Genomic DNA, 26,849 nt, shown 5'->3' on the forward strand with positions numbered 1-26,849 from the left:
AGCAAACGTTACAAGCTGAAAGTCCAGACATAAGTCAAAAACATCATTGAAAATGCAAAGTAAGTTCAAGAATAACCAGGTTTTAAATACCTCAGTGATAAAGGGTTGTGTTGGCCTAAAGGGACAAATGTTTTGGCCAAACAAGAAAATATATGAAGACCATTTTTGCATCCACCTGGTTACAACATGCAATATATAGTACATTTCAATGCTATAGCAGGGTTAGGGTTAAAGGTGATAATTTTTTTATGGGAAAATCATTTTAAAAAGAAGGAATCTCTTACCACTCTCTTCATCTATGGTGAATACTCCGAGGCCTGATCCGTCCCTTATAGAATACTGTATTTTTCCATCTCTACCTTGGTCATTGTCCTGTGCTGTAACTGTCATTATAGTTGTGCCAATAGGAGCATCTTCTCTCACACTTCCCTTATCCACAAAAGAGGCAAACTGAGGCTGGTGCAGATTCTCATCCACATCTACTATGGAGATTTCAATAAAACAGGTGCAGGACAACGACTCAGGTTTCCCTTTATCCTTGGCTCTGGCGGTCAGGTTATACACCGGCAGTTGATGGTAAATGACAAACTCTGAAGATCAAACCTGTTGGATTACTCAAAACAAAAACAATCAAGACATATTGCTGACCTTAGGATCTCCAGTCTCCCGATTGAACCTTCTAATCCAAGAGAGACGTTGCGCTATTGAGTCTCCTAGGTGATTGTCACTCAGGTCCAGCGCTCTCAGGTGGTTGGGGTTTGACCTCAGAGCTGAGACCAGGGCAGTACAGCCTTCCTCTGTGACTCCACAGCCTGATAGCCTGCAGGGTCATTCTATACGAAATCAATCAAAATAGCCTGCAGGGTCATTCCATATGAAATCAATCAAAAATAGCCTGCAGGGTCATTCCATAGGAAATCAATCAAAAATAGCCTGCAGGGTCATTCCATATGAAATCAATCAAAAATAGCCTGCAGGGTCATTCCATATGAAATCATTCAAAATAGCCTGCAGGGTCATTCCATATGAAATCAATCAAAATAGCATGCAGGGTCATTCCATATGAAATCAATCAAAATAGCCTGCAGGGTCATTCCATATGAAATCAATCAAAATAGCCTGCAGGGTCATTCCATATGAAATCAATCAAAATAGCCTGCAGGGTCATTCCATACGAAATCAATCAAAATAGCCTGCAGGGTCATTCTATACGAAATCAATCAAAATAGCCTGCAGGGTCATTCCATACGAAATCAATCAACATAGCTTGTAGGGTCATTCTATACGAAATCAATCAAAATAGCCTGCAGGGTCATTCCATATGAAATCAATCAAAATAGCCTGCAAGGTCATTCCATACGAAATCAATCAAAATAGCCTGCAGGCTCATTCTATACGAAATCAATCAAAATAGCCTGCACGGTCATTCTATATGAAATCAATCAAAATAGCCTGCAGGGTCATTCTATATGAAATCAATCAAAATAGCCTGCAGGGTCATTCCATATGAAATCAATCAAAATAGTCTGTTTTTTGTCCTCTACCTTTAATTTGAACAAAAACGTCCAATCATGTACAGTACAGCCATTAGAGACCCAATCCCTCCCCCATTCTATCATGAGACATCCATATCCTCATCCCTGATAAAGATGGACAATTGATTTTGATATCATTCTAAATCTTATCAACAGTATTCTCAAACTATGGATCACTTATTGAACAAGCTGTGGGGTACTGACTTCAGAGTCTCCAGTTTACAGTGGGGATTCCCCAGTCCAGCAGAGAGCCGCTTCACTCCTGAATCCGTCAGGTCATTGTTGCTCACGTCCAGCTCTCTCAGATGTGAGGGGTTTGAGCTGAGAGCAGAGACCAACAGCTCACAAGATGCATCTATGAGTTGACAGCCAGCAAGTCTGCAAATACAGAGTAAATACATGAGATAGGTTGTATTAATGTTACTGTAAGTTTAGCTTTCCCTGCTAACCCTAACCCTGTGTTAGTTTTGGATACCATAGTGGAGTTGATAACACCAGTATAGCACTATAGTAAAATTGTGCGCTGCCCCTTTAAGGTTTCTCAGTTTTCAACCAGAGTTGGCACCAGTTCTTAATTAAACTATGGTTGCTGTTGTATCAGGTGCGTCCTCTGTCAGGAATGTGCTGTATTACTTACATAATCATTCAAGTGGGATGTTTTGTGACCCTGTTTGGAGTTTTACTGCTTAGTCATATGGAACTCTGTTACTAGGTGAATTGTGGACACCTGCACATCGTTTGCCATTGCTGTTGCTAGGAGGTGGGAACTGGTTCTGAAGTCATCAGGTGATCATCTCTCGGCCTATCACATCCGTGCTCTTCAAAATAACATCGTGCATGAAGTGCTACCACTTAGATAGGCATTTCATTTGGGGGGGGGGGGGGTTTAATGATGTCATGTCATTTTTTGGGGGGGGGGGGGGGGGGGTGTAATGATGTCATGTCATAGTATCGTGGGGAACAGGTTAGAGTTACTAAGATAAGTGGTTAGGAGACAGGAAGTCTACATTCCCATTATGTAAAGGTAGATTAATGATGTTTATGATAGCATGAGTGACGTTTAGGATAGCATGAGTGATGGGCAGGATAGTGACTTGGGGTAAAGAGTGATGAACACCAAAGACAGGGAGTGCCCACGGAGACTTACCAGATGTATGCCAGGAAGAGGGTAATAGGAGGTATATAAAGTAGAGTGTCTTCTTTGTTCAAGTTAGTTCGTAACACCAAGGGCAAAGCTCTGGTCATTGTTGTAATGAACCCGGTACCGATCATTAAACATTTGCATTAACTTTCTACAAAGTGTCTCAGTATATCCTTGCATCCTTGATTCTTTGATACCCAAGAAACTCATCATAACAGGGGGGGGGGGGGGGTTCTTTTCCTGTGGCCATGGGTTGATTTCTGAATGCTTATATGCAATTGTTTACGAGATACCTTGAGATTAGTTTATCTGAATTCTTGAAAAGAATAACAGTTTAACAGTAATACATTTGTATCTGAAAATAAAGTTGCATTTTCCAGCTATATTTGTCCTGTATCAGACGTGGGTCCTATTCCTTTCTGGACATCACCCAGCTATATTTGATTATCTACAGTTTACAAGTAAACTATTACCCGTCATAAATACATGCGTACACCCTGTATACATGGCTCAATACTTTCTGATCAATTTGTATTAAAATGTGTTCGTTTTTTGATTTGAATAGAACATCTAGTCAGCCAGTGCTGACAGCTTTACCTACAGTACAGTTTGGTGTGATTGATATTACCATGGATACTTACAGAGCCTTTCTGCAGACTCTCACAGCTGGAAGCAGTCTCCTACAACCCTCCTGTGATGTCTTGTATTGCTTCAGGTCAAACACCTCCAGAACCTCCTCTGATATCTGTAGCATGTAGGCCAGCGCTGAACAGTATGTAAGCGCGAGGTTTTTTGGATCTTTTCTCTGACCTCGAACCGGCTCAAGTTCGTAACAAAAGGGAGACACGTGGAGACAAGGAATACTCAAAGTATATATTTATTAACTGAAGTAAACTAAATCAAATAACAATGGTGTGTGTAATCAGTAATCAGTAGTGTAAGTGAGTGTTTGCATGCATAAAGGTAATATGGAAAAGTGTTGAGAGGTGCCAAAGCAAACAACCAAAAAGGCCACAAAAATACCACAACCAAAGTCAAAGTATCTGCCTGGAGAGAGTCTCCTCCATGAATGTGGAAGAGGTCCATTTATGCTGGGACACACCCGGCCCAGGTGTTTCCCATGTAGCTGACGACCCTCCCAACTCCGCCCACCGGCATCCTAATAAGGAAACAAGAGCAAAGAGAGAGAATACGGCAGACAGAGTGGGAGGGTCGTCACCCCCCCCCCCCCCCCCCCATAAGACCGGGGACCAACAAGGACCCCGGACCAACGTACCAGCCCCTGCGTCCCAACCCGACAAATTGTACATGTTCACACCTCCACTTGCCCCACCCATCATCCTCCTCTCCAGACCTCAGCAACCTTTACACAGGAAGCAACCTTTAAGAGGAAAGAAGAACCCAAGACTAGGAAGGGACAAACAGGAAAGATAGAACATGACAAAATCAAACAATGGTCGGTCACATCAATATTCATGAACAGGGCGCACGAGAGAGCGCATCAGCAATCACGTTATCAGTCCCCCGGATGTGCCGCACATCTAGATGGAAGGATTGTAAAAATAAACACCATCTCATTATCCTCTGATTTGGACACCTCATGGACCTCAAAAAGGTGAGAGGGTTATGGTCGGTGTAGACCACAATAGGTACTACACCCGACCCAACATACACTTCAAAGTGTTGTAGCGCCCATATAAGTGCTAATGCTTCTTTTTCAATGACCGAATAGTTCAACTGATAATGGTTAAACTTTTTGGAAAAGAAACTAACAGACCTTTCAACCACAGCCACATCTGCTTGCAGCAAAACTGCACCCGCCCCCACATGACTAGCATCCACCTGCAAGGTAAATGACAAATCCACACGAGGAGCAGCCAGTACCGGAGTTGAAGTAAGCAACCTCTTTGCATCTTCGAAAGCCTGTTGACAATGAGAAGACCATACGTACACAGCCTTAGCTTTCAGCAAATCTGTCAAGGGAGCGACCACAGTAGAGAAGTTCCTACAAAAACCACGATAATACCCAATCATTCCCAAGAAACGCATCAGTTCCTTTTTAGTACTTGGTAGTGGAAAAGCATCAATAGCTACCACTTTAGCCCGAACAGGACGCACTTCACCCTGCCCAACCACCTTTCCAAGGTATGTAACAGTCGCCTGAGCAAACTCACATTTAGCCAAATTTATCGTGAGGCGACCCGCAGCCAGACGTCCGAACAAGTCTTGAATACGGGACAGATGTTCCTCCCAAGTATCTGCATATATCACTACATCGTCCAGATAAACAGCGCACCCGGCCAGACCAGAGACAACCCTGTTCATAAGTCGCTGAAAAGTGGCAGGCGCATTACGCAGTCCGAAACTCATAACCGAATACGAGTACAGACCAAAAGGTGTAATAAAGGCAGAGATTTCACGTGCCCTACTCGTCAGTGGCACCTGCCAATACCCCTTTAACAGGTCAAATTTGCTCACAAACTTAGCTGCGCCGACTTGATCAACGCAGTCCTCCATCCGAGGAAGAGGAAATGAATCCGGCTTAGTGACATCGTTTACCTTACGGTAGTCCGTACAAAATCTATTTGTTCCATCCGATTTACTGACCAAGATACAGGGAGAAGCCCAACTGGAGAAAGAAGGCTCTGCTATTTTACTCTCCAGCATGTACCTGACCTCAGCATCCAGACAACGCAGTTTCTCTGAAGAAACTCTATAGAACTGTTGACGAATGGGGTCAGCATCTCCAATGTCAATATCATGTTCTATTAAGTTTGTACGTGTAGGTGTATCAGAAAACAACCCTGGAAATCTCCGAATCAAACCAACCATCTCTTTCCGCCCATCAACAGGTAGATGAGTAAGAAGGCTATCTAAAATCTCCAGTGTCTCTGGATTTTTCAATCTACCCTGCAGTATGCAATCGTCAGGACCAGAAACATCTTCCTGCTCCTGCACAGACCTAGCATGACCAGAACTCAGGGAATAAACAGTATCAGCCAAAAGAACAGCCTTACCGTCCTCTGTAGACTCCCCCTGTTCAGTCTCAGAGGAACGTGCATAATAGGGTTTTAACAAATTTACATGGCACAGTTGGTTTGCTTTCCTCCGTTCTGGAGTGGCAACTAGATAATTTTGCTCAGTGTACTGGCGCACCACTGTCTATGGACCTTGAAACTTGGCTTGAAAAGGAGAACCAACAATTGGCAGCAGAGCCAGAACCTGATCACCTGGACTAAAGTGACGAGGCTCAGCTCGGCGATCATATATGCTCTTCATCCTGTCCTGTGAAGATGATAGCTTCTCTTTAGCCTCAGAGGCTGTGTGTGTGACTGTGAGAGCGAAGTCTGCATCTTGCTCATGTCAATATCTGTGGCGCAAAAATGTAATCCATCTACCAGCAGCTTCAGCTATCCCCCACCATGCCCCCTGACCAGGTTCTGGCTAACACTACCCCCACAGCCTGCTGTTTCTCTGCTCTCTCTCCTGTTGATGTGGCCCACATCACAGAGTTGGTCACCAGATCCAAATCCTCTACCTGTCCACTGGAGCCCATGCCCACGTCTCTGGTAAAGGCATGCCTACCTTCCCTGTACCTTCTCATGGTCGACATTATTAATTATTCCCTCTTGATTGGAAATGTTCCTCCTGCACTCAAAATGGCTGCTGTCATGCCCATCATAAAGAAACAAGGAATGGACCCGGATAACTTTAACAACTACCAGCCTATTTCCAACTCCCCATTTCTAGCCAAAATCCTGGAGCGAGCAGTTGCTACCCAACTACATTGTCACTTGACCAACCATGACATGTACAAACCTCTAATGAAGGTAAAAAACTGGATGACATCGAATCTACTCAAACTCAAAAGCAATACAACTGAGGTCATGCTGGTCGCTCCCAAGGTTCTCCTCAAGAAAGTGGGTGACCTCGTGATGTCCATTGACTGCTGCTCCATCTGCCCATCATCAGAGGTCAGAAACCTGGGTGTCATCCTGGACCCCACTCTCCCATTCGAGCCCCAAATTAAGTCCAACACCAATTCCTCCTTCTTCCACCTCTGTAATATCTCCCGACTCCGACCATCCCTCACGGACCCGGTAGCAGAGACCCTCATTTACGCTTTTGTAACATCACGTATGGACTACTGCAATGGAGTCCTATTCAGGGTGTCCAGCAAAGCCCTGGATAGGCTCCAGTACATCCAGAACTCCGTTGCTAGGGTCATCACACACACCAAACCCTGGGAACACATCACCCCCTCTCTGCAACCCCTTCACTGGCCCCCAGTCAAATTCTGGATTGCCTACAAGATCCTACTCCTCACCTACAAAGCACTCCATGGCCTTACCCCCTCATACATCTCCGACCTCCTCCACAGACCGCAGTCTCCGCTCCTCTGACTCTGGACTACTCACTATCCCCAAAACAAGACTGTGCACCATGGGGGATCAGGCTTTCAGCGCCGTTGTCCCAAAACTCTGGAACTCTCTCCCCCCAGCCACCCACAACTCTGACTCTATCACCATTTTCAATAACCGACAAAAAAACAACTGGTTCAGTCTGGCTTTCCCCTCAGTTTAGCTCAGCCCTTACTCAGCTCTAGATTAAGCTAAGTATATTTAAAAAAGAGCAATTTATCAAGCAAAAATGTTGTTAGGACTGTCTGGGAGTGGTCTGAGTGGGGAGGGGAAAACTGAAAACTAGCTGTAATTGGCAGAGAGGTTTGGAACTCTCTTATTGGTCTATTAACTAATTTACAGCAAGGTGATGTCACCAGGCAGGCCAAAACTTCATCCTACCACAACAGGCTGACATTTTTTATTTTCACAATTTCACAGTATTATTCCAGCCTCATAGTGTAGAAATATATATAAAACCCAGGAAAATCTAGTTTTTGACTGCACTGGGCCTTTAAATCCCATGTACAGTCCATTCGGAAAGTATTCAGACCCCTTCACGTTTTCCACATTTTGTTACGTTACAGCCTTATTCTAAAATGGACTAAATAAATTGTTTTCCTCATCAATCTACACAAAATACCCCATAATGACAAAGCAAAAACAGGTTTAAAAAACAGAAATACCTTATTTACATAAGTATTCAGACCCTTTGCTATGAGACTCAAAGTTGAGCTCAGGTGCATCCTGTTTGTATTGATCATCCTTGAGATGTTTCTACAACTTGATTGGAGTCCACCTGTGGTAAATTCAATTGATTGGACATGATTTAGAAAGGCACACACCTTTGTCTATTTAAGATCCCACAGTTGACAATGCATGTCAGAGCAAAAACCAAGCCATGAGGTTGAAGGAATTGTCCGTAGAGCTCTGAGACAGGATTGTGTCGAGGCACAGCATTGAAGGTCCCCAAGAACACAGTGGCCATCATTCTTAAATGGAATAAGTTTGGAACCACCAAGACTCTTCCTAGAGCTGGCCGCCCGGCCAAACTGAGCAATCAGGGGAGAAGGGCCTTGGTCAGGTAGGTGACCAAGAACCCAATGGTCACTCTGACAGATCTCCAGAGTGCCTCTGTGGAGATGGGAGAACCTTCCAGAAGGACAACCATCTCTGCAGCACTCCACCAACCATGCCTTTATGGAAGTGTGGCCAGACGGAAGCCACTCCTCAGTAAAAGGCATATGACAGCCCGCTTGGAGTTTGCCAAAATGCACCAAAAGGACTCTCAGACCATGAGAAACAAGATTCTCTGGTCTGATGAAACCAATATTGAACTCTTTGGCCTGAATGCCAAGCTTCACGTCTGGAGGAAACCTGGCACCATCCCTACGGTGAAGCATGGTGGAGGCAGCATCATGCTGTGGGATATTTTTCAGTGGTAGGGATTGAGAGACTAGTCAGGATCGAGGAAAAGATTAACGGAGCAAAGTACAGAGAGATCTTTGATGAAAACCTGCTCCAGAGCTCAGGACCTCAGACGGGCGAAGGTTCACCTTCCAACAGGACAACGACCCTAAGCACACAGCCAAGACAACGCAGGAGTGGCTTCGGGACAAGAATTGAACCCGATCGAACATCTCTGGAGAGACCTGAAAATAGCTGTGTAGCAACGCTCCCATCCAACCTGACAGAGCTTGAGAGGATCCGCAGAGAAGAATGGGAGAAACTCCCCAAATACAGGTGTGCCAAGCTTGTAGCATCATACCCAAGAAGACTTGAGGCTGTAATCGCTGCCAAAGGTACTTCAACAAAGTACTGAGTAAAGGGTCTGAATATTATATTTCCGTTTTTTTTTTATACATGTGCAAAAATATCCCAAAATGTGTTTTTGCTTTGTCATTATGAAAAAATTAAATACAAATAATTTAATCCATTTTGTGGAAAAAATGAATGGGTCTGAATACTTTCCGAATGCACTGTATGTTAATTATTTGTTATGTTAGGGCGACAAAACAAATCAATGGAATCTGTTTGCGTCAGACATACATAGCAAGGCTATCCGAAACATTGTTTTCGCGACAAGCCAGCTCACTTGTACAACGCAGTCTTACTCTTAGTAGTGGTCTGAGGAAATGGCAGAGAAATTCCCTGTTACCCAAGATTTTGAGTGTTACTATCAACCGAAGAGAAAAAACCCTAACCGAAAACAACAACAAGATATTGGGAGGTCAAGAGTAAATACCGGTGACAGTTTTGAAAGGTGGAGGGAGCTCCGGAGTCAACTCCATCTTAGACGCGATTCCGAAATATCATCGTTTCTGCTGGACAGGTATGCTAGTTGGCACTGAAAGATACAACCGCTTTCTTCCTAAAGTTAGCTGATTATGTGTTCGTCAATGACTAGCCGGCAAAATAACCTAATTAAGCGAACTATTTAAGTAACGTCTACTTCTAACAGTGACACTCTTGAAACAAAGTAGTTGTAAATGGTTACAAAGTTGTTAACGACCAGTACAAAGTGACGTGATCTGCTCTTTTATTCTTTGCTAACTAGCTAACTACAATGACACCGCAGCTTGCTACTGTACACCAACTGTCAATTTGTTACCGTTTGTGTGATGTGTAACGTTACTACCCAGCCTGGCTAGCTAGCTAACGTTATGTAAACATTGAGCAACCCATTTAGTCCAGGAAAGTTAGCCAAATAGTGTCTAATTTGGAGAATATGTGGTTGATATTGCAGCGGCAAAACCTTTCGTATTTTCCTCATAGTTACCAGAAGGGACTAAGAGGTCCATCCAGGTCCACCCCTGCCAAAGATTGGAGCATTCTAAGTGCATGCTCTGTCTAGCATTGGCATTGCTTCAAGCTCGACTGTGTCGGTCAGGTAAGATGGCATGACTTCGAACTAATAATAGCCTATTTTTAAACTTGTATGCAGTGGTAACCTACACAAAAGTGTCATATTATGATATATGGTCTCCTGAGTGGCGCAGTGGTCTAAGGCACTGCATCGCAGTGCTGACTGTGCCACTAGAGATCCTGGTTCGAATCCAGGCTCTGTCGCAGCCGGCCGCGACCGGGAGACTCATGGGCGGCGCACAATTGCCCCAGCGTCGTCCAGGGTAGGGGAGGGAATGGCCGGCAGGGATGTAGCTCAGTTGATAGAGCATGGCGTTTGCAACGCCAGGGTTGTGGGTTCGATTCCCATGGGGGGCCAGTATAAAAAAATATATATATGTATTCACTAACTGTAAGTCGCTCTGGATAAGAGCGTCTGCTAAATGACTAAAATGTAAATATATATCCTTGTCACTCATGAATGTTGTCTTATGTCTAAAAATATGTAGTTACACACCTTCAAATTAGTTGTTCTATGATTCTGTTTCATATATTTTTTATTGTAGAACAAATAAATAATTTTGCACTTCAACCTTTGTCTGTAACATCAGTTGTTTTAGAGTGGGTTAGAGTTAGCGAACACATACACAAAAATAAACAAAAAAAACAGTTCAAAATACATGGACTGAATTCTCTAGGTCAGTCTTCCAGGAGTGATTCCTTTATACTGGCCATAAGGGTCAGGGAAAGTGTCTCTGATGTGCCACACGCAACAGCTTGGAATAACATTTCTGTGGCCCTGCCGAAGCGTGCCATGCTGCGAACAGATTAACTGCCAGTAGGCAGCATGCCTTTACTCTGCATGGTCTTCTCCCTGTTCCTCGCTGTCATCCAGGGCTAACAGATAATTCCTATAAAGCCTGATATTCCTCAGATTTCCAGGCTCCAGGCAGTAAGTGTATATGTGCGGCGTTGTACTGATACAGGTATTTAGCTCCCCACCACAACACTTCTTCTCAATGTCAGTTGGCATTTCACGACACCTGCCACAGGTGCACCAAAAAGGGCCTCCCCCCGCACCTCCACCACCTCCCTGGTTGACCTGGATGAGATGGACCACATCAAAAAGTGCTCCTGGTGTCCTCTCCAGCTTCATCATCAAGACACCATGTTTCTCTCTCTCCGGTAGCTGTTCAAGATACACCTACAGTTAATGAGTAAAAAAAAAAAAAGCTATATTTCCTGGTTGACATGAGTACCAGAGTTGACAATCTGGTCTAGATTTGGTTTAGACTAATCAGACATTGTGTAATGTGGCTTACAAACCTCCACCTGTGCACGTCTATCTTGACGACGATGATCAACTCTCTCCCTGTCAGCCAGGGATATTTCCCAGATTCTGCCTCTGCCCCTTCGACCTCTCCCCCTGTTCACTCCCCTGGCCCTGTTTGATCCTCTTGTCCTGCTCTCTACATGGGCCCTGCTCTCTACATGGGCCCCTGTCTCTACAGTGGCCCTCAGTAATCCTCCACGGACCCCTGGACCTCCGCCCCTGACTCTCCCTTTTTTGTGTAGGCCAATGTGTGCCATGTTCAGGTAGCAGATTATCCTTAAAGCAATCATTCAATAATCAGGATCATCTTTATCCGCCAAGTACATTTACCTGTACCAGAAATGTGTCCTGGTGAAATGGTGCTGCCAGCAATTGACAGAAAATATACTCTATGTAAGAATAGCAATTAGTAGATGGTAATATTATTTGCTGTAAATATTTCATAGACCTAGCTATGCTGACAGCTAGCTAGCTAACTTAGCTACAACTATTGATCAATTCATATGGTCATTAGAGGGGGGGAATGGGAAAAAGCTCTGGTACATGTATTTCCAATGCTGTGGCATCAAAGCACTGAATAAGTAAAATTAAGACTTAATATCTCTTATTTGAAAGATATAAACCAAAATCTAAAATGCATTATTATATTTTGCACTTACTGAGTCTGGTTTTAACATTGGTTAGCTAGCCACAACAATACAGTAAGTACAATTCTGAACCTAGACTGTAGCTACGTAGCTAGCTAGCTAATTTTGTTTCATATTTAATATTTAGATTTTTTTCTCCAATCTGTAAAGGTAGCTAGTCACACTGATGTAATTTTGGCTCTTCTACAGCCTAAACATCGATGCAAGCAAAAGATGCCCATGCAGAGTCCAGAGGAAAAGACACCTGAAGAGGGCCAGGATGCTTAAGGACTTTCGGAACAACTGTTCAGCAAAACTCTTTTGAGGCTCATGTTATGACATATTGCATTGGAAAGTCAAATGCAGAAAAGAAAAGACAGATTACCCAGTGCCAGTCTCTGGCAGACTACAGAGCACATTGCCTTACTGGCAGGAAAAAGACATACCCGCGAGTTATCAAAAAAACACTTTCACAATTGTCTGAAATCAGTGTCATGTCCTAGGATTTTTTTTATATTGACTCACTTCTGTCCTACTTGCATCATATGTCTGCTACAGTAGAACATTACAGTTTGAACATGGAAATGCTGCGGCTACTACTGTCTCTCTAACACAATGGACATGCTGCTGTTACTACTGTCTCTCTAACACAATGGACATGCTGCTGTTACTACTGTCTCTCTAACACAATGGACATGCTGCTGTTACTACGGTCTCTCTAACACAATGGACATGCTGCTGTTACTACGGTCTCTCTAACACAATGGACATGCTGCTGTTACTACTGTCTCTAACACAATGGACATGCTGCTGTTACTACTGTCTCTCTAACACAATGGACATGCTTCTGTTACTACGGTCTCTCTAACACAATGGACATGCTGCTGTTACTACTGTCTCTCTAACACAATGGAAATGCTGCGGCTACTACTGTCTCTCTAACACAATGGACATGCTGCTGTTACTACGGTCTCTCTAACACAATGGACATGCTGCTGTTACTACTGTCTCTCTAACACAATGGACATGCTGCTGTTACTACGGTCTCTCTAACACAATGGACATGCTGCTGTTACTACTGTCTGTCTAACACAATGGACATGCTGCTGTTACTACGGTCTCTCTAACACAATGGACATGAAGCTGTTACTACTGTCTCTCTAACACAATGGACATGCTGCCGTTCTACTGTCTCTCTAACACAATGGACATGCTGCCGTTACTACTGTCTCTCTAACACAATGGACATGCTGCCGTTACTACTGTCTCTCTAACACAATGGACATGCTGCTGTTACTATTGTCTCTCTAACACAATGGACATGCTGCCGTTACTGATGAGGCTTTTCTGGTTGATGTATACTTTGGTGTGTTTTTTAAGTTGCTCTTTTGAGAGAAACTCAGAGCAGCAGTAAGGCTTCTCTCCTGTGTGTCCTTCCATTCATACTGTCAGATCTAATATGGAAGAACTGAATATTACCATAAGAACCATTCATACTGTCAGATCTAATACGGAAGAACTGAATACAAAAGAGAAGGTTGACCAGTACAAATTCATTTAACTTTATTTTTCATTGGCAGATCAATTAAGTTGGCTTGAATGCAGTTATCCAAACAAATTCATCATCAATTACTAAAATAAGTAGAAACAAACAAAACACACCAAAACTGACCAGGTGAACACTGATCAGTAAAGTAAAGAGAGGCTAACATTCTATAACGCTCCCTTTCCTCTGCACAGTTCTCTCACAGTGAGAAACAATAGGATTACAAGAGTTCTATGCTTTCTTCATTTGATCCAATCCACTACCACTTAATAATTGTCTGAAATCAGTGTCATGTCCTAGGATTTTTTTTATATTGACTCACTTCTGTCCTACTTGCATCATATGTCTGCTACAGTAGAACATTACAGTTTGAACATGGAAATGCTGCGGCTATTACTGTCTCTCTAACACAATGGACATGCTGCTGTTACTACTGTCTCTCTAACACAATGGACATGCTGCTGTTACTACGGTCTCTCTAACACAATGGACATGCTGCTGTTACTACGGTCTCTCTAACACAATGGACATGCTGCCGTTACTACTGTCTCTCTAACACAATGGACATGCTGCTGTTACTAATGTCTCTAACACAATGGACATGCTGCTGTTACTACTGTCTCTCTAACACAATGGACATGCTGCTGTTACTACTGTCTCTAACACAATGGACATGCTGCTGTTAGTACGGTCTCTCTAACACAATGGACATGCTGCTGTTACTACTGTCACTAACACAATGGACATGCTGCTGTTACTACTTTCTCTCTAACACAATGGAAATGCTGCTGTTACTACGGTCTCTAACACAATGGACATGCTGCTGTTACTACGGTCTCTCTAACACAATGGACATGCTGCTGTTACTACGGTCTCTCTAACACAATGGACATGCTGCTGTTACTACGGTCTCTCTAACACAATGGACATGCTGCTGTTACTACTGTCTCTAACACAATGGACATGCTGCTGTTACTACTGTCTCTCTAACACAATGGACATGCTGCCATTACTACTGTCTCTCTAACACAATGGACATGCTGCTGTTACTATTGTCTCTAACACAATGGACATGCTGCTGTTACTACTGTCTCTCTAACACAATGGACATGCTGCTGTTACTACTGTCTCTAACACAATGGACATGCTGCTGTTACTACTGTCTCTAACACAATGGACATGCTGCTGTTAGTACTGTCTCTCTAACACAATGGAAATGCTGCGGCTACTACTGTCTCTCTAACACAATGGACATGCTGCTGTTACTACGCTCTCTCTAACACAATGGACATGCTGCTGTTACTACTGTCTCTCTAACACAATGGACATGCTGCTGTTACTACTGTCTCTAAAACAATGGACATGCTGCTGTTACTACTGTCTCTAACACAATGGACATGCTGATGTTACTACTGTCTCTCTAACACAATGGACATGCTGCTGTTACTACGGTCTCTCTAACACAATGGACATGCTGCTGTTACTACTGTCTCTCTAACACAATGGACATGCTGCTGTTACTACGGTCTCTCTAACACAATGGACATGCTGCTGTTACTACTGTCTCTCTAACACAATGGACATGCTGCTGTTACTACTGTCTCTAACACAATGGACATGCTGCTGTTACTACTGTCTAACACAATGGACATGCTGCTGTTACTACTGTCTCTAACACAATGGACATGCTGCTGTTACTACTGTCTCTCCAACACAATGGACATGCTGCTGTTACTACGGTCTCTCTAACACAATGGACATGCTGCTGTTACTACGGTCTCTCTAACACAATGGACATGCTGCTGTTACTACTGTCTCTCTAACACAATGGACATGCTGCTATTACTACTGTCTCTAACACAATGGACATGCTGCTGTTACTACTGTCTCTCTAACACAATGGACATGCTGCTGTTACTACGGTCTCTCTAACACAATGGACATGCTGCTGTTACCACTGTCTCTCTAACACAATGGAAATGCTGCGGCTACTACTGTCTCTCTAACACAATGGACATGCTGCTGTTACTACGGTCTCTCTAACACAATGGACATGCTGCCGTTACTACGGTCTCTCTAACACAATGGACATGCTGCTGTTACTACGGTCTCTCTAACACAATGAACATGCTGCTGTTACTACTGTCTCTCTAACACAATGGACATGCTGCCGTTACTACTGTCTCTCTAACACAATGGACATGCTGCCGTTACTACTGTCTCTCTAACACAATGGACATGCTGCTGTTACTACTGTCTCTCTAACACAATGGACATGCTGCTGTTACTACTGTCTCTCTAACACAATGGACATGCTGCTGTTACTACTGTCTCTCTAATACAATGGACATGCTGCCGTTACTACTGTCTCTCTAACAGAATGGACATGCTGCTGTTACTACTGTCTCTCTAACACAATGGACATGCTGCTGTTACTACGGTCTCTATAACACAATGGACATGCTGCTGTTACTACTGTCTCTCTAACACAATGGACATGCTGCTGTTACTACGGTCTCTCTAACACAATGGACATGCTGCTGTTACTACGGTCTCTCTAACCCAATGGACATGCTGCTGTTGCTACTGTCTCTCTAACACAATGGACATGCTGCCGTTACTACTGTCTCTCTAACACAATGGACATGCTGCTGTTACTAATGTCTCTCTAACACAATGGACATGCTGCTGTTACTACTGTATCTCTAACACAATGGACATGCTGCTGTTACTACTGTCTCTAATACAATGGCCATGCTGCCGTTACTACTGTCTCTCTAACAGAAAGGACATGCTGCTGTTACTACTGTCTCTCTAAAACAATGGACATGCTGCTGTTACTACGGTCTCTATAACACAATGGACATGCTGCTGTTACTACTGTCTCTAACACAATGGACATGCTGCTGTTACTACTGTCTTTCTAACACAACGGACATGCTGCTGTTACTACGGTCTCTCTAACACAATGGACATGCTGCTGTTACTACTGTCTCTCTAACACAATGGACATGCTGCCGTTACTACTGTCTCTCTAACACAATGGACATGCTGCTGTTACTACTGTCTCTAACACAATGGACATGCTGCTGTTACTACTGTCTCTAACACAATGGTCATGCTGCTGTTACTACGGTCTCTCTAACACAATGGACATGCTGCTGTTACTGCTGTCTCTAACACAATGGACATGCTGGTGTTACTACTGTCTCTAACACAATGGACATGCTGCTGTTACTACTGTCTCTAACACAATGGACATGCTGCTGTTACTACTGTCTCTAACACAATGGACATGCTGCTGTTACTACGGTCTCTCTAACACAATGGTCATGCTGCTGTTACTACGGTCTCTCTAACACAATGGACATGCTGCTGTTACTACTGTCTCTAACACAATGGACATGCTGCTGTTACTGTCTCTCTAACACAATGGACATGCTGCTGTTACTACGGTCTCTCTAACACAATGGACATGCTGCTGTTACTACGGTCTCTCTAACACAATGGACATGCTGCCGTTACTACTGTCTCTCTAACACAATGGACATACTGCTGTTACTACTGTCTCTAACACAATGGACATGCTGCTGTCACTACTGTCTCTCTAACACAATGGACCTGCTGCTGTTACTACTGTCTCTCTAACACAATGGACATGCTGCTGTTACTACTGTCTCTAACACAATGGACATGCTGCTGTTACTACTGTCTCTAACACAATGGACATGCTGCTGTTACTACGGTCTCTCTAACACAATGGTCATGCTGCTGTTACTACGGTCTCTCTAACACAATGGACATGCTGCTGTTACTACTGTCTCTAACACAATGGACATGCTGCTGTTACTGTCTCTCTAACACAATGGACATGCTGCTGTTACTACGGTCTCTCTAACACAATGGACATGCTGCTGTTACTACGGTCTCTCTAACACAATGGACATGCTGCCGTTACTACTGTCTCTCTAACACAATGGACATACTGCTGTTACTACTGTCTCTAACACAATGGACATGCTGCTGTTACTACTGTCTCTCTAACACAATGGACATGCTGCTGTTACTACTGTCTCTCTAACACAATGGACATGCTGCTGTTACTACTGTCTCTCTAACACAATGGACATGCTGCTGTTACTACTGTCTCTAACACAATGGACATGCTGCTGTTACTACTGTCTCTCTAACACAATGGACATGCTGCTGTTACTACGGTCTCTCTAACACAATGGACATGCTGCTGTTACTACGGTCTCTCTAACACAATGGACATGCTGCTGTTACTACGGTCTCTCTAACACAATGGACATGCTGCTGTTACTACTGTCTCTCTAACACAATGGACATGCTGCTGTTACTACTGTCTCTCTAACACAATGGACATGCTGCTGTTACTACGGTCTCTCTAACACAATGGACATGCTGCTGTTACTACTGTCTCTAACACAATGGACATGCTGCTGTTACTACTGTCTCTAACACAATGGACATGCTGCTGTTACTACGGTCTCTCTAACACAATGGACATGCTGCTGTTACTACTGTCTCTAACACAATGGACATGCTGCTGTTACTACTGTCTCTAACACAATGGACATGCTGCTGTTACTACTGTCTCTAACACAATGGACATGCTGCTGTTACTACTGTCTCTCTAACACAATGGACATGCTGCTGTTACTACGGTCTCTCTAACACAATGGACATGCTGCTGTTACTACTGTCTCTCTAACACAATGGACATGCTGCTGTTACTACTGTCTCTCTAACACAATGGACATGCTGCTGTTACTACGGTCTCTCTAACACAATGGACATGCTGCTGTTACTACGGTCTCTCTAACACAATGGACATGCTGCTGTTACTACGGTCTCTCTAACACAATGGACATGCTGCTGTTACTACGGTCTCTCTAACACAATGGGCATGCTGCTGTTACTACTGTCTCTAACACAATGGACATGCTGCTGTTACTACGGTCTCTCTAACACAATGGACATGCTGCTGTTACTACTGTCTCTCTAACACAATGGACATGCTGCTGTTACTACGGTCTCTCTAACACAATGGACATGCTGCTGTTACTACTGTCTCTAACACAATGGACATGCTGCTGTTACTACTGTCTAACACAATGGACATGCTGCTGTTACTACTGTCTCTAACACAATGGACATGCTGCTGTTACTACTGTCTCTCCAACACAATGGACATGCTGCTGTTACTACGGTCTCTCTAACACAATGGACATGCTGCTGTTACTACGGTCTCTCTAACACAATGGACATGCTGCTGTTACTACTGTCTCTCTAACACAATGGACATGCTGCTGTTACTACTGTTTCTAACACAATGGACATGCTGCTATTACTACTGTCTCTAACACAATGGACATGCTGCTGTTACTACTGTCTCTCTAACACAATGGACATGCTGCTGTTACTACGGTCTCTCTAACACAATGGACATGCTGCTGTTACCACTGTCTCTCTAACACAATGGAAATGCTGCGGCTACTACTGTCTCTCTAACACAATGGACATGGTGCTGTTACTACGGTCTCTCTAACACAATGGACATGCTGCCGTTACTACGGTCTCTCTAACACAATGGACATGCTGCTGTTACTACGGTCTCTCTAACACAATGGACATGCTGCTGTTACTACGGTCTCTCTAACACAATGAACATGCTGCTGTTACTACTGTCTCTCTAACACAATGGACATGCTGCCGTTACTACTGTCTCTCTAACACAATGGACATGCTGCCGTTACTACTGTCTCTCTAACACAATGGACATGCTGCTGTTACTACTGTCTCTCTAACACAATGGACATGCTGCTGTTACTACTGTCTCTCTAACACAATGGACATGCTGCTGTTACTACTGTCTCTCTAATACAATGGACATGCTGCCGTTACTACTGTCTCTCTAACAGAATGGACATGCTGCTGTTACTACTGTCTCTCTAACACAATGGACATGCTGCTGTTACTACGGTCTCTATAACACAATGGACATGCTGCTGTTACTACTGTCTCTCTAACACAATGGACATGCTGCTGTTACTACGGTCTCTCTAACACAATGGACATGCTGCTGTTACTACTGTCTCTAACACAATGGACATGCTGCTGTTACTACTGTCTCTAACACAATGGTCATGCTGCTGTTACTACGGTCTCTCTAACACAATGGACATGCTGCTGTTACTACTGTCTCTAACACAATGGACATGCTGGTGTTACTACTGTCTCTAACACAATGGACATGCTGCTGTTACTACTGTCTCTAACACAATGGACATGCTGCTGTTACTACTGTCTCTAACACAATGGACATGCTGCTGTTACTACGGTCTCTCTAACACAATGGTCATGCTGCTGTTACTACGGTCTCTCTAACACAATGGACATGCTGCTGTTACTACTGTCTCTAACACAATGGACATGCTGCTGTTACTGTCTCTCTAACACAATGGACATGCTGCTGTTACTACGGTCTCTCTAACACAATGGACATGCTGCTGTTACTATGGTCTCTCTAACACAATGGACATGCTGCCGTTACTACTGTCTCTCTAACACAATGGACATACTGCTGTTACTACTGTCTCTAACACAATGGACATGCTGCTGTTACTACTGTCTCTCTAACACAATGGACATGCTGCTGTTACTACTGTTTCTCTAACACAATGGACATGCTGCTGTTACTACTGTCTCTCTAACACAATGGACATGCTGCTGTTACTACTGTCTCTAACACAATGGACATGCTGCTGTTACTACTGTCTCTCTAACACAATGGACATGCTGCTGTTACTACGGTCTCTCTAACACAATGGACATGCTGCTGTTACTACGGTCTCTCTAACACAATGGACATGCTGCTGTTACCACTGTCTCTCTAACACAATGGAAATGCTGCGGCTACTACTGTCTCTCTAACACAATGGACATGCTGCTGTTACTACGGTCTCTCTAACACAATGGACATGCTGCCGTTACTACGGTCTCTCTAACACAATGGACATGCTGCTGTAACTACGGTCTCTCTAACACAATGGACATGCTGCTGTTACTACGGTCTCTCTAACACAATGAACATGCTGCTGTTACTACTGTCTCTCTAACACAATGGACATGCTGCCGTTACTACTGTCTCTCTAACACAATGGACATGCTGCCGTTACTACTGTCTCTCTAACACAATGGACATGCTGCTGTTACTACTGTCTCTCTAACACAATGGACATGCTGCTGTTACTACTGTCTCTCTAACACAATGGACATGCTGCTGTTACTACTGTCTCTCTAATACAATGGACATGCTGCCGTTACTACTGTCTCTCTAACAGAATGGACATGCTGCTGTTACTACTGTCTCTCTAACACAATGGACATGCTGCTGTTACTACGGTCTCTATAACACAATGGACATGCTGCTGTTACTACTGTCTCTCTAACACAATGGACATGCTGCTGTTACTACGGTCTCTCTAACACAATGGACATGCTGCTGTTACTACGGTCTCTCTAACACAATGGACATGCTGCTGTTACTACTGTCTCTCTAACACAATGGACATGCTGCTGTTACTACTGTCTCTCTAACACAATGGACATGCTGCTGTTACTACTGTCTCTCTAATACAATGGACATGCTGCCGTTACTACTGTCTCTCTAACAGAAAGGACATGCTGCTGTTACTACTGTCTCTCTAACACAATGGACATGCTGCTGTTACTACGGTCTCTATAACACAATGGACATGCTGCTGTTACTACTGTCTCTAACACATTGGACATGCTGCTGTTACTACTGTCTCTCTAACACAATGGACATGCTGCTGTTACTACGGTCTCTCTAACACAATGGACATGCTGCTGTTACTACTGTCTCTCTAACACAATGGACATGCTGCCGTTACTACTGTCTCTCTAACACAATGGACATGCTGCTGTTACTACTGTCTCTAACACAATGGACATGCTGCTGTTACTACTGTCTCTAACACAATGGTCATGCTGCTGTTACTACGGTCTCTCTAACACAATGGATATGCTGCTGTTACTACTGTCTCTAACACAATGGACATGCTGGTGTTACTACTGTCTCTAACACAATGGACATGCTGCTGTTACTACTGTCTCTAACACAATGGACATGCTGCTGTTACTACTGTCTCTAACACAATGGACATGCTGCTGTTACTACGGTCTCTCTAACACAATGGTCATGCTGCTGTTACTACGGTCTCTCTAACACAATGGACATGCTGCTGTTACTACTGTCTCTAACACAATGGACATGCTGCTGTTACTGTCTCTCTAACACAATGGACATGCTGCTGTTACTACGGTCTCTCTAACACAATGGACATGCTGCTGTTACTACTGTCTCTCTAACACAATGGACATGCTGCTGTTACTACGGTCTCTCTAACACAATAGACATGCTGCTGTTACTACTGTCTCTAACACAATGGACATGCTGCTGTTACTACTGTCTCTAACACAATGGACATGCTGCTGTTACTACGGTCTCTCTAACACAATGGACATGCTGCTGTTACTACTGTCTCTAACACAATGGACATGCTGCTGTTACTACTGTCTCTCTAACACAATGGACATGCTGCTGTTACTACGGTCTCTCTAACACAATGGACATGCTGCTGTTACTACTGTCTCTAACACAGTGGACATGCTGCTGTTACTACTGTCTCTAACACAATGGACATGCTGCTGTTACTACTGTCTCTCTAACACAATGGACATGCTGCTGTTACTACGGTCTCTCTAACACAATGGACATGCTGCTGTTACTACTGTCTCTCTAACACAATGGACATGCTGCTGTTACTACTGTCTCTCTAACACAATGGACATGCTGCTGTTACTACGGTCTCTCTAACACAATGGACATGCTGCTGTTACTACGGTCTCTCTAACACAATGGACATGCTGCTGTTACTACGGTCTCTCTAACACAATGGACATGCTGCTGTTACTACGGTCTCTCTAACACAATGGGCATGCTGCTGTTACTACTGTCTCTCTAACACAATGGACATGCTGCCGTTACTACTGTCTCTCTAACACAATGGACATGCTGCCGTTACTACTGTCTCTCTAACACAATGGACATGCTGCCGTTACTACTGTCTCTCTAACACAATGGACATGCTGCCGTTACTACTGTCTCTCTAACACAATGGACATGCTGCCGTTACTACTGTCTCTCTAACACAATGGACATGCTGCTGTTACTATTGTCTCTCTAACACAATGGACATGCTGCCGTTACTGATGAGGCTTTTCTGGTTGATGTATACTTTGGTGTGTTTTTTAAGTTGCTCTTTTGAGAGAAACTCAGAGCAGCAGTAAGGCTTCTCTCCTGTGTGTCCTTCCATTCATACTGTCAGATCTAATATGGAAGAACTGAATATTACCATAAGAACCATTCATACTGTCAGATCTAATACGGAAGAACTGAATACAAAAGAGAAGGTTGACCAGTACAAATTCATGTAACTTTATTTTTCATTGGCAGATCAATTAAGTTGGCTTGAATGCAGTTATCCAAACAAATTCATCATCAATTACTAAAATAAGTAGAAACAAACAAAACACACCAAAACTGACCAGGTGAACACTGATCAGTAAAGTAAAGAGAGGCTAACATTCTATAACGCTCCCTTTCCTCTGCACAGTTCTCTCACAGTGAGAAACAATAGGATTACAAGAGTTCTATGCTTTCTTCATTTGATCCAATCCACTACCACTTAATAATTGTCTGAAATCAGTGTCATGTCCTAGGATTTTTTTTATATTGACTCACTTCTGTCCTACTTGCATCATATGTCTGCTACAGTAGAACATTACAGTTTGAACATGGAAATGCTGCGGCTATTACTGTCTCTCTAACACAATGGACATGCTGCTGTTACTACTGTCTCTCTAACACAATGGACATGCTGCTGTTACTACGGTCTCTCTAACACAATGGACATGCTGCTGTTACTACGGTCTCTCTAACACAATGGACATGCTGCCGTTACTACTGTCTCTCTAACACAATGGACATGCTGCTGTTACTACGGTCTCTCTAACACAATGGACATGCTGCTGTTACTACGGTCTCTCTAACACAATGGACATGCTGCCGTTACTACTGTCTCTCTAACACAATGGACATGCTGCTGTTACTACTGTCTCTAACACAATGGACATGCTGCTGTTACTACTGTCTCTCTAACACAATGGACATGCTGCTGTTACTACTGTCTCTAACACAATGGACATGCTGCTGTTAGTACGGTCTCTCTAACACAATGGACATGCTGCTGTTACTACTGTCACTAACACAATGGACATGCTGCTGTTACTACTGTCTCTCTAATACAATGGACATGCTGCCGTTACTACTGTCTCTCTAACAGAAAGGACATGCTGCTGTTACTACTGTCTCTCTAACACAATGGACATGCTGCTGTTACTACGGTCTCTATAACACAATGGACATGCTGCTGTTACTACTGTCTCTAACACAATGGACATGCTGCTGTTACTACTGTCTCTCTAACACAATGGACATGCTGCTGTTACTACGGTCTCTCTAACACAATGGACATGCTGCTGTTACTACTGTCTCTCTAACACAATGGACATGCTGCCGTTACTACTGTCTCTCTAACACAATGGACATGCTGCTGTTACTACTGTCTCTAACACAATGGACATGCTGCTGTTACTACTGTCTCTAACACAATGGTCATGCTGCTGTTACTACGGTCTCTCTAACACAATGGATATGCTGCTGTTACTACTGTCTCTAACACAATGGACATGCTGGTGTTACTACTGTCTCTAACACAATGGACATGCTGCTGTTACTACTGTCTCTAACACAATGGACATGCTGCTGTTACTACTGTCTCTAACACAATGGACATGCTGCTGTTACTACGGTCTCTCTAACACAATGGTCATGCTGCTGTTACTACGGTCTCTCTAACACAATGGACATGCTGCTGTTACTACTGTCTCTAACACAATGGACATGCTGCTGTTACTGTCTCTCTAACACAATGGACATGCTGCTGTTACTACGGTCTCTCTAACACAATGGACATGCTGCTGTTACTACGGTCTCTCTAACACAATGGACATGCTGCCGTTACTACTGTCTCTCTAACACAATGGACATACTGCTGTTACTACTGTCTCTAACACAATGGACATGCTGCTGTTACTACTGTCTCTCTAACACAATGGACATGCTGCTGTTACTACTGTCTCTCTAACACAATGGACATGCTGCTGTTACTACTGTCTCTCTAACACAATGGACATGCTGCTGTTACTACTGTCTCTAACACAATGGACATGCTGCTGTTACTACTGTCTCTCTAACACAATGGACATGCTGCTGTTACTACGGTCTCTCTAACACAATGGACATGCTGCTGTTACTACGGTCTCTCTAACACAATGGACATGCTGCTGTTACTACGGTCTCTCTAACACAATGGACATGCTGCTGTTACTACTGTCTCTCTAACACAATGGACATGCTGCTGTTACTACTGTCTCTCTAACACAATGGACATGCTGCTGTTACTACGGTCTCTCTAACACAATAGACATGCTGCTGTTACTACTGTCTCTAACACAATGGACATGCTGCTGTTACTACTGTCTCTAACACAATGGACATGCTGCTGTTACTACGGTCTCTATAACACAATGGACATGCTGCTGTTACTACTGTCTCTAACACAATGGACATGCTGCTGTTACTACTGTCTCTCTAACACAATGGACATGCTGCTGTTACTACGGTCTCTCTAACACAATGGACATGCTGCTGTTACTACTGTCTCTCTAACACAATGGACATGCTGCCGTTACTACTGTCTCTCTAACACAATGGACATGCTGCTGTTACTACTGTCTCTAACACAATGGACATGCTGCTGTTACTACTGTCTCTAACACAATGGTCATGCTGCTGTTACTACTGTCTCTCTAACACAATGGACATGCTGCCGTTCTACTGTCTCTCTAACACAATGGACATGCTGCCGTTACTACTGTCTCTCTAACACAATGGACATGCTGCCGTTACTACTGTCTCTCTAACACAATGGACATGCTGCTGTTACTATTGTCTCTCTAACACAATGGACATGCTGCCGTTACTGATGAGGCTTTTCTGGTTGATGTATACTTTGGTGTGTTTTTTAAGTTGCTCTTTTGAGAGAAACTCAGAGCAGCAGTAAGGCTTCTCTCCTGTGTGTCCTTCCATTCATACTGTCAGATCTAATATGGAAGAACTGAATATTACCATAAGAACCATTCATACTGTCAGATCTAATACGGAAGAACTGAATACAAAAGAGAAGGTTGACCAGTACAAATTCATGTAACTTTATTTTTCATTGGCAGATCAATTAAGTTGGCTTGAATGCAGTTATCCAAACAAATTCATCATCAATTACTAAAATAAGTAGAAACAAACAAAACACACCAAAACTGACCAGGTGAACACTGATCAGTAAAGTAAAGAGAGGCTAACATTCTATAACGCTCCCTTTCCTCTGCACAGTTCTCTCACAGTGAGAAACAATAGGATTACAAGAGTTCTATGCTTTCTTCATTTGATCCAATCCACTACCACTTAATAATTGTCTGAAATCAGTGTCATGTCCTAGGATTTTTTTTATATTGACTCACTTCTGTCCTACTTGCATCATATGTCTGCTACAGTAGAACATTACAGTTTGAACATGGAAATGCTGCGGCTATTACTGTCTCTCTAACACAATGGACATGCTGCTGTTACTACTGTCTCTCTAACACAATGGACATGCTGCTGTTACTACGGTCTCTCTAACACAATGGACATGCTGCTGTTACTACGGTCTCTCTAACACAATGGACATGCTGCCGTTACTACTGTCTCTCTAACACAATGGACATGCTGCTGTTACTACTGTCTCTAACACAATGGACATGCTGCTGTTACTACTGTCTCTCTAACACAATGGACATGCTGCTGTTACTACTGTCTCTAACACAATGGACATGCTGCTGTTAGTACGGTCTCTCTAACACAATGGACATGCTGCTGTTACTACTGTCACTAACACAATGGACATGCTGCTGTTACTACTGTCTCTCTAACACAATGGAAATGCTGCTGTTACTACGGTCTCTAACACAATGGACATGCTGCTGTTACTACGGTCTCTCTAACACAATGGACATGCTGCTGTTACTACGGTCTCTCTAACACAATGGACATGCTGCTGTTACTACGGTCTCTCTAACACAATGGACATGCTGCTGTTACTACTGTCTCTAACACAATGGACATGCTGCTGTTACTACTGTCTCTCTAACACAAT

The 26,849-nt window shown here is 43.5% G+C and overlaps 1 protein-coding gene and 2 long non-coding RNA genes across 3 annotated transcripts in view; all 3 read right to left on the minus strand.

The window, feature by feature from the left end:
• LOC311099475 (protocadherin Fat 1-like) overlaps positions 1-573 on the minus strand; it is a gene marked incomplete at both ends in the record, with an annotated part of 121,421 nt that extends 120,848 nt beyond the window's left edge. Inside the window, 1 exon segment of the mRNA XM_084140165.1 lies at positions 285-573. Within this exon segment, the coding sequence (XP_083996291.1) occupies positions 285-573 (289 nt within the window).
• LOC311142441 overlaps positions 1-26,849 on the minus strand; it is a 1,015,744-nt gene that overhangs the window by 748,776 nt on the left and 240,119 nt on the right. The window lies entirely within an intron of this gene.
• On the minus strand, positions 732-3,349 carry LOC311142724. The gene is made up of 3 exons (XR_014614370.1): positions 3,318-3,349; positions 1,740-1,913; positions 732-820 (listed from the first exon to the last, which is right to left on the minus strand). It is a non-coding gene; the product is annotated as an uncharacterized lncRNA (long non-coding RNA).

This window comes from Coregonus lavaretus (genome assembly GCF_964263955.1).
Source record: "Coregonus lavaretus genome assembly, chromosome: 2".
Taxonomy (NCBI): domain Eukaryota; kingdom Metazoa; phylum Chordata; class Actinopteri; order Salmoniformes; family Salmonidae; genus Coregonus; species Coregonus lavaretus.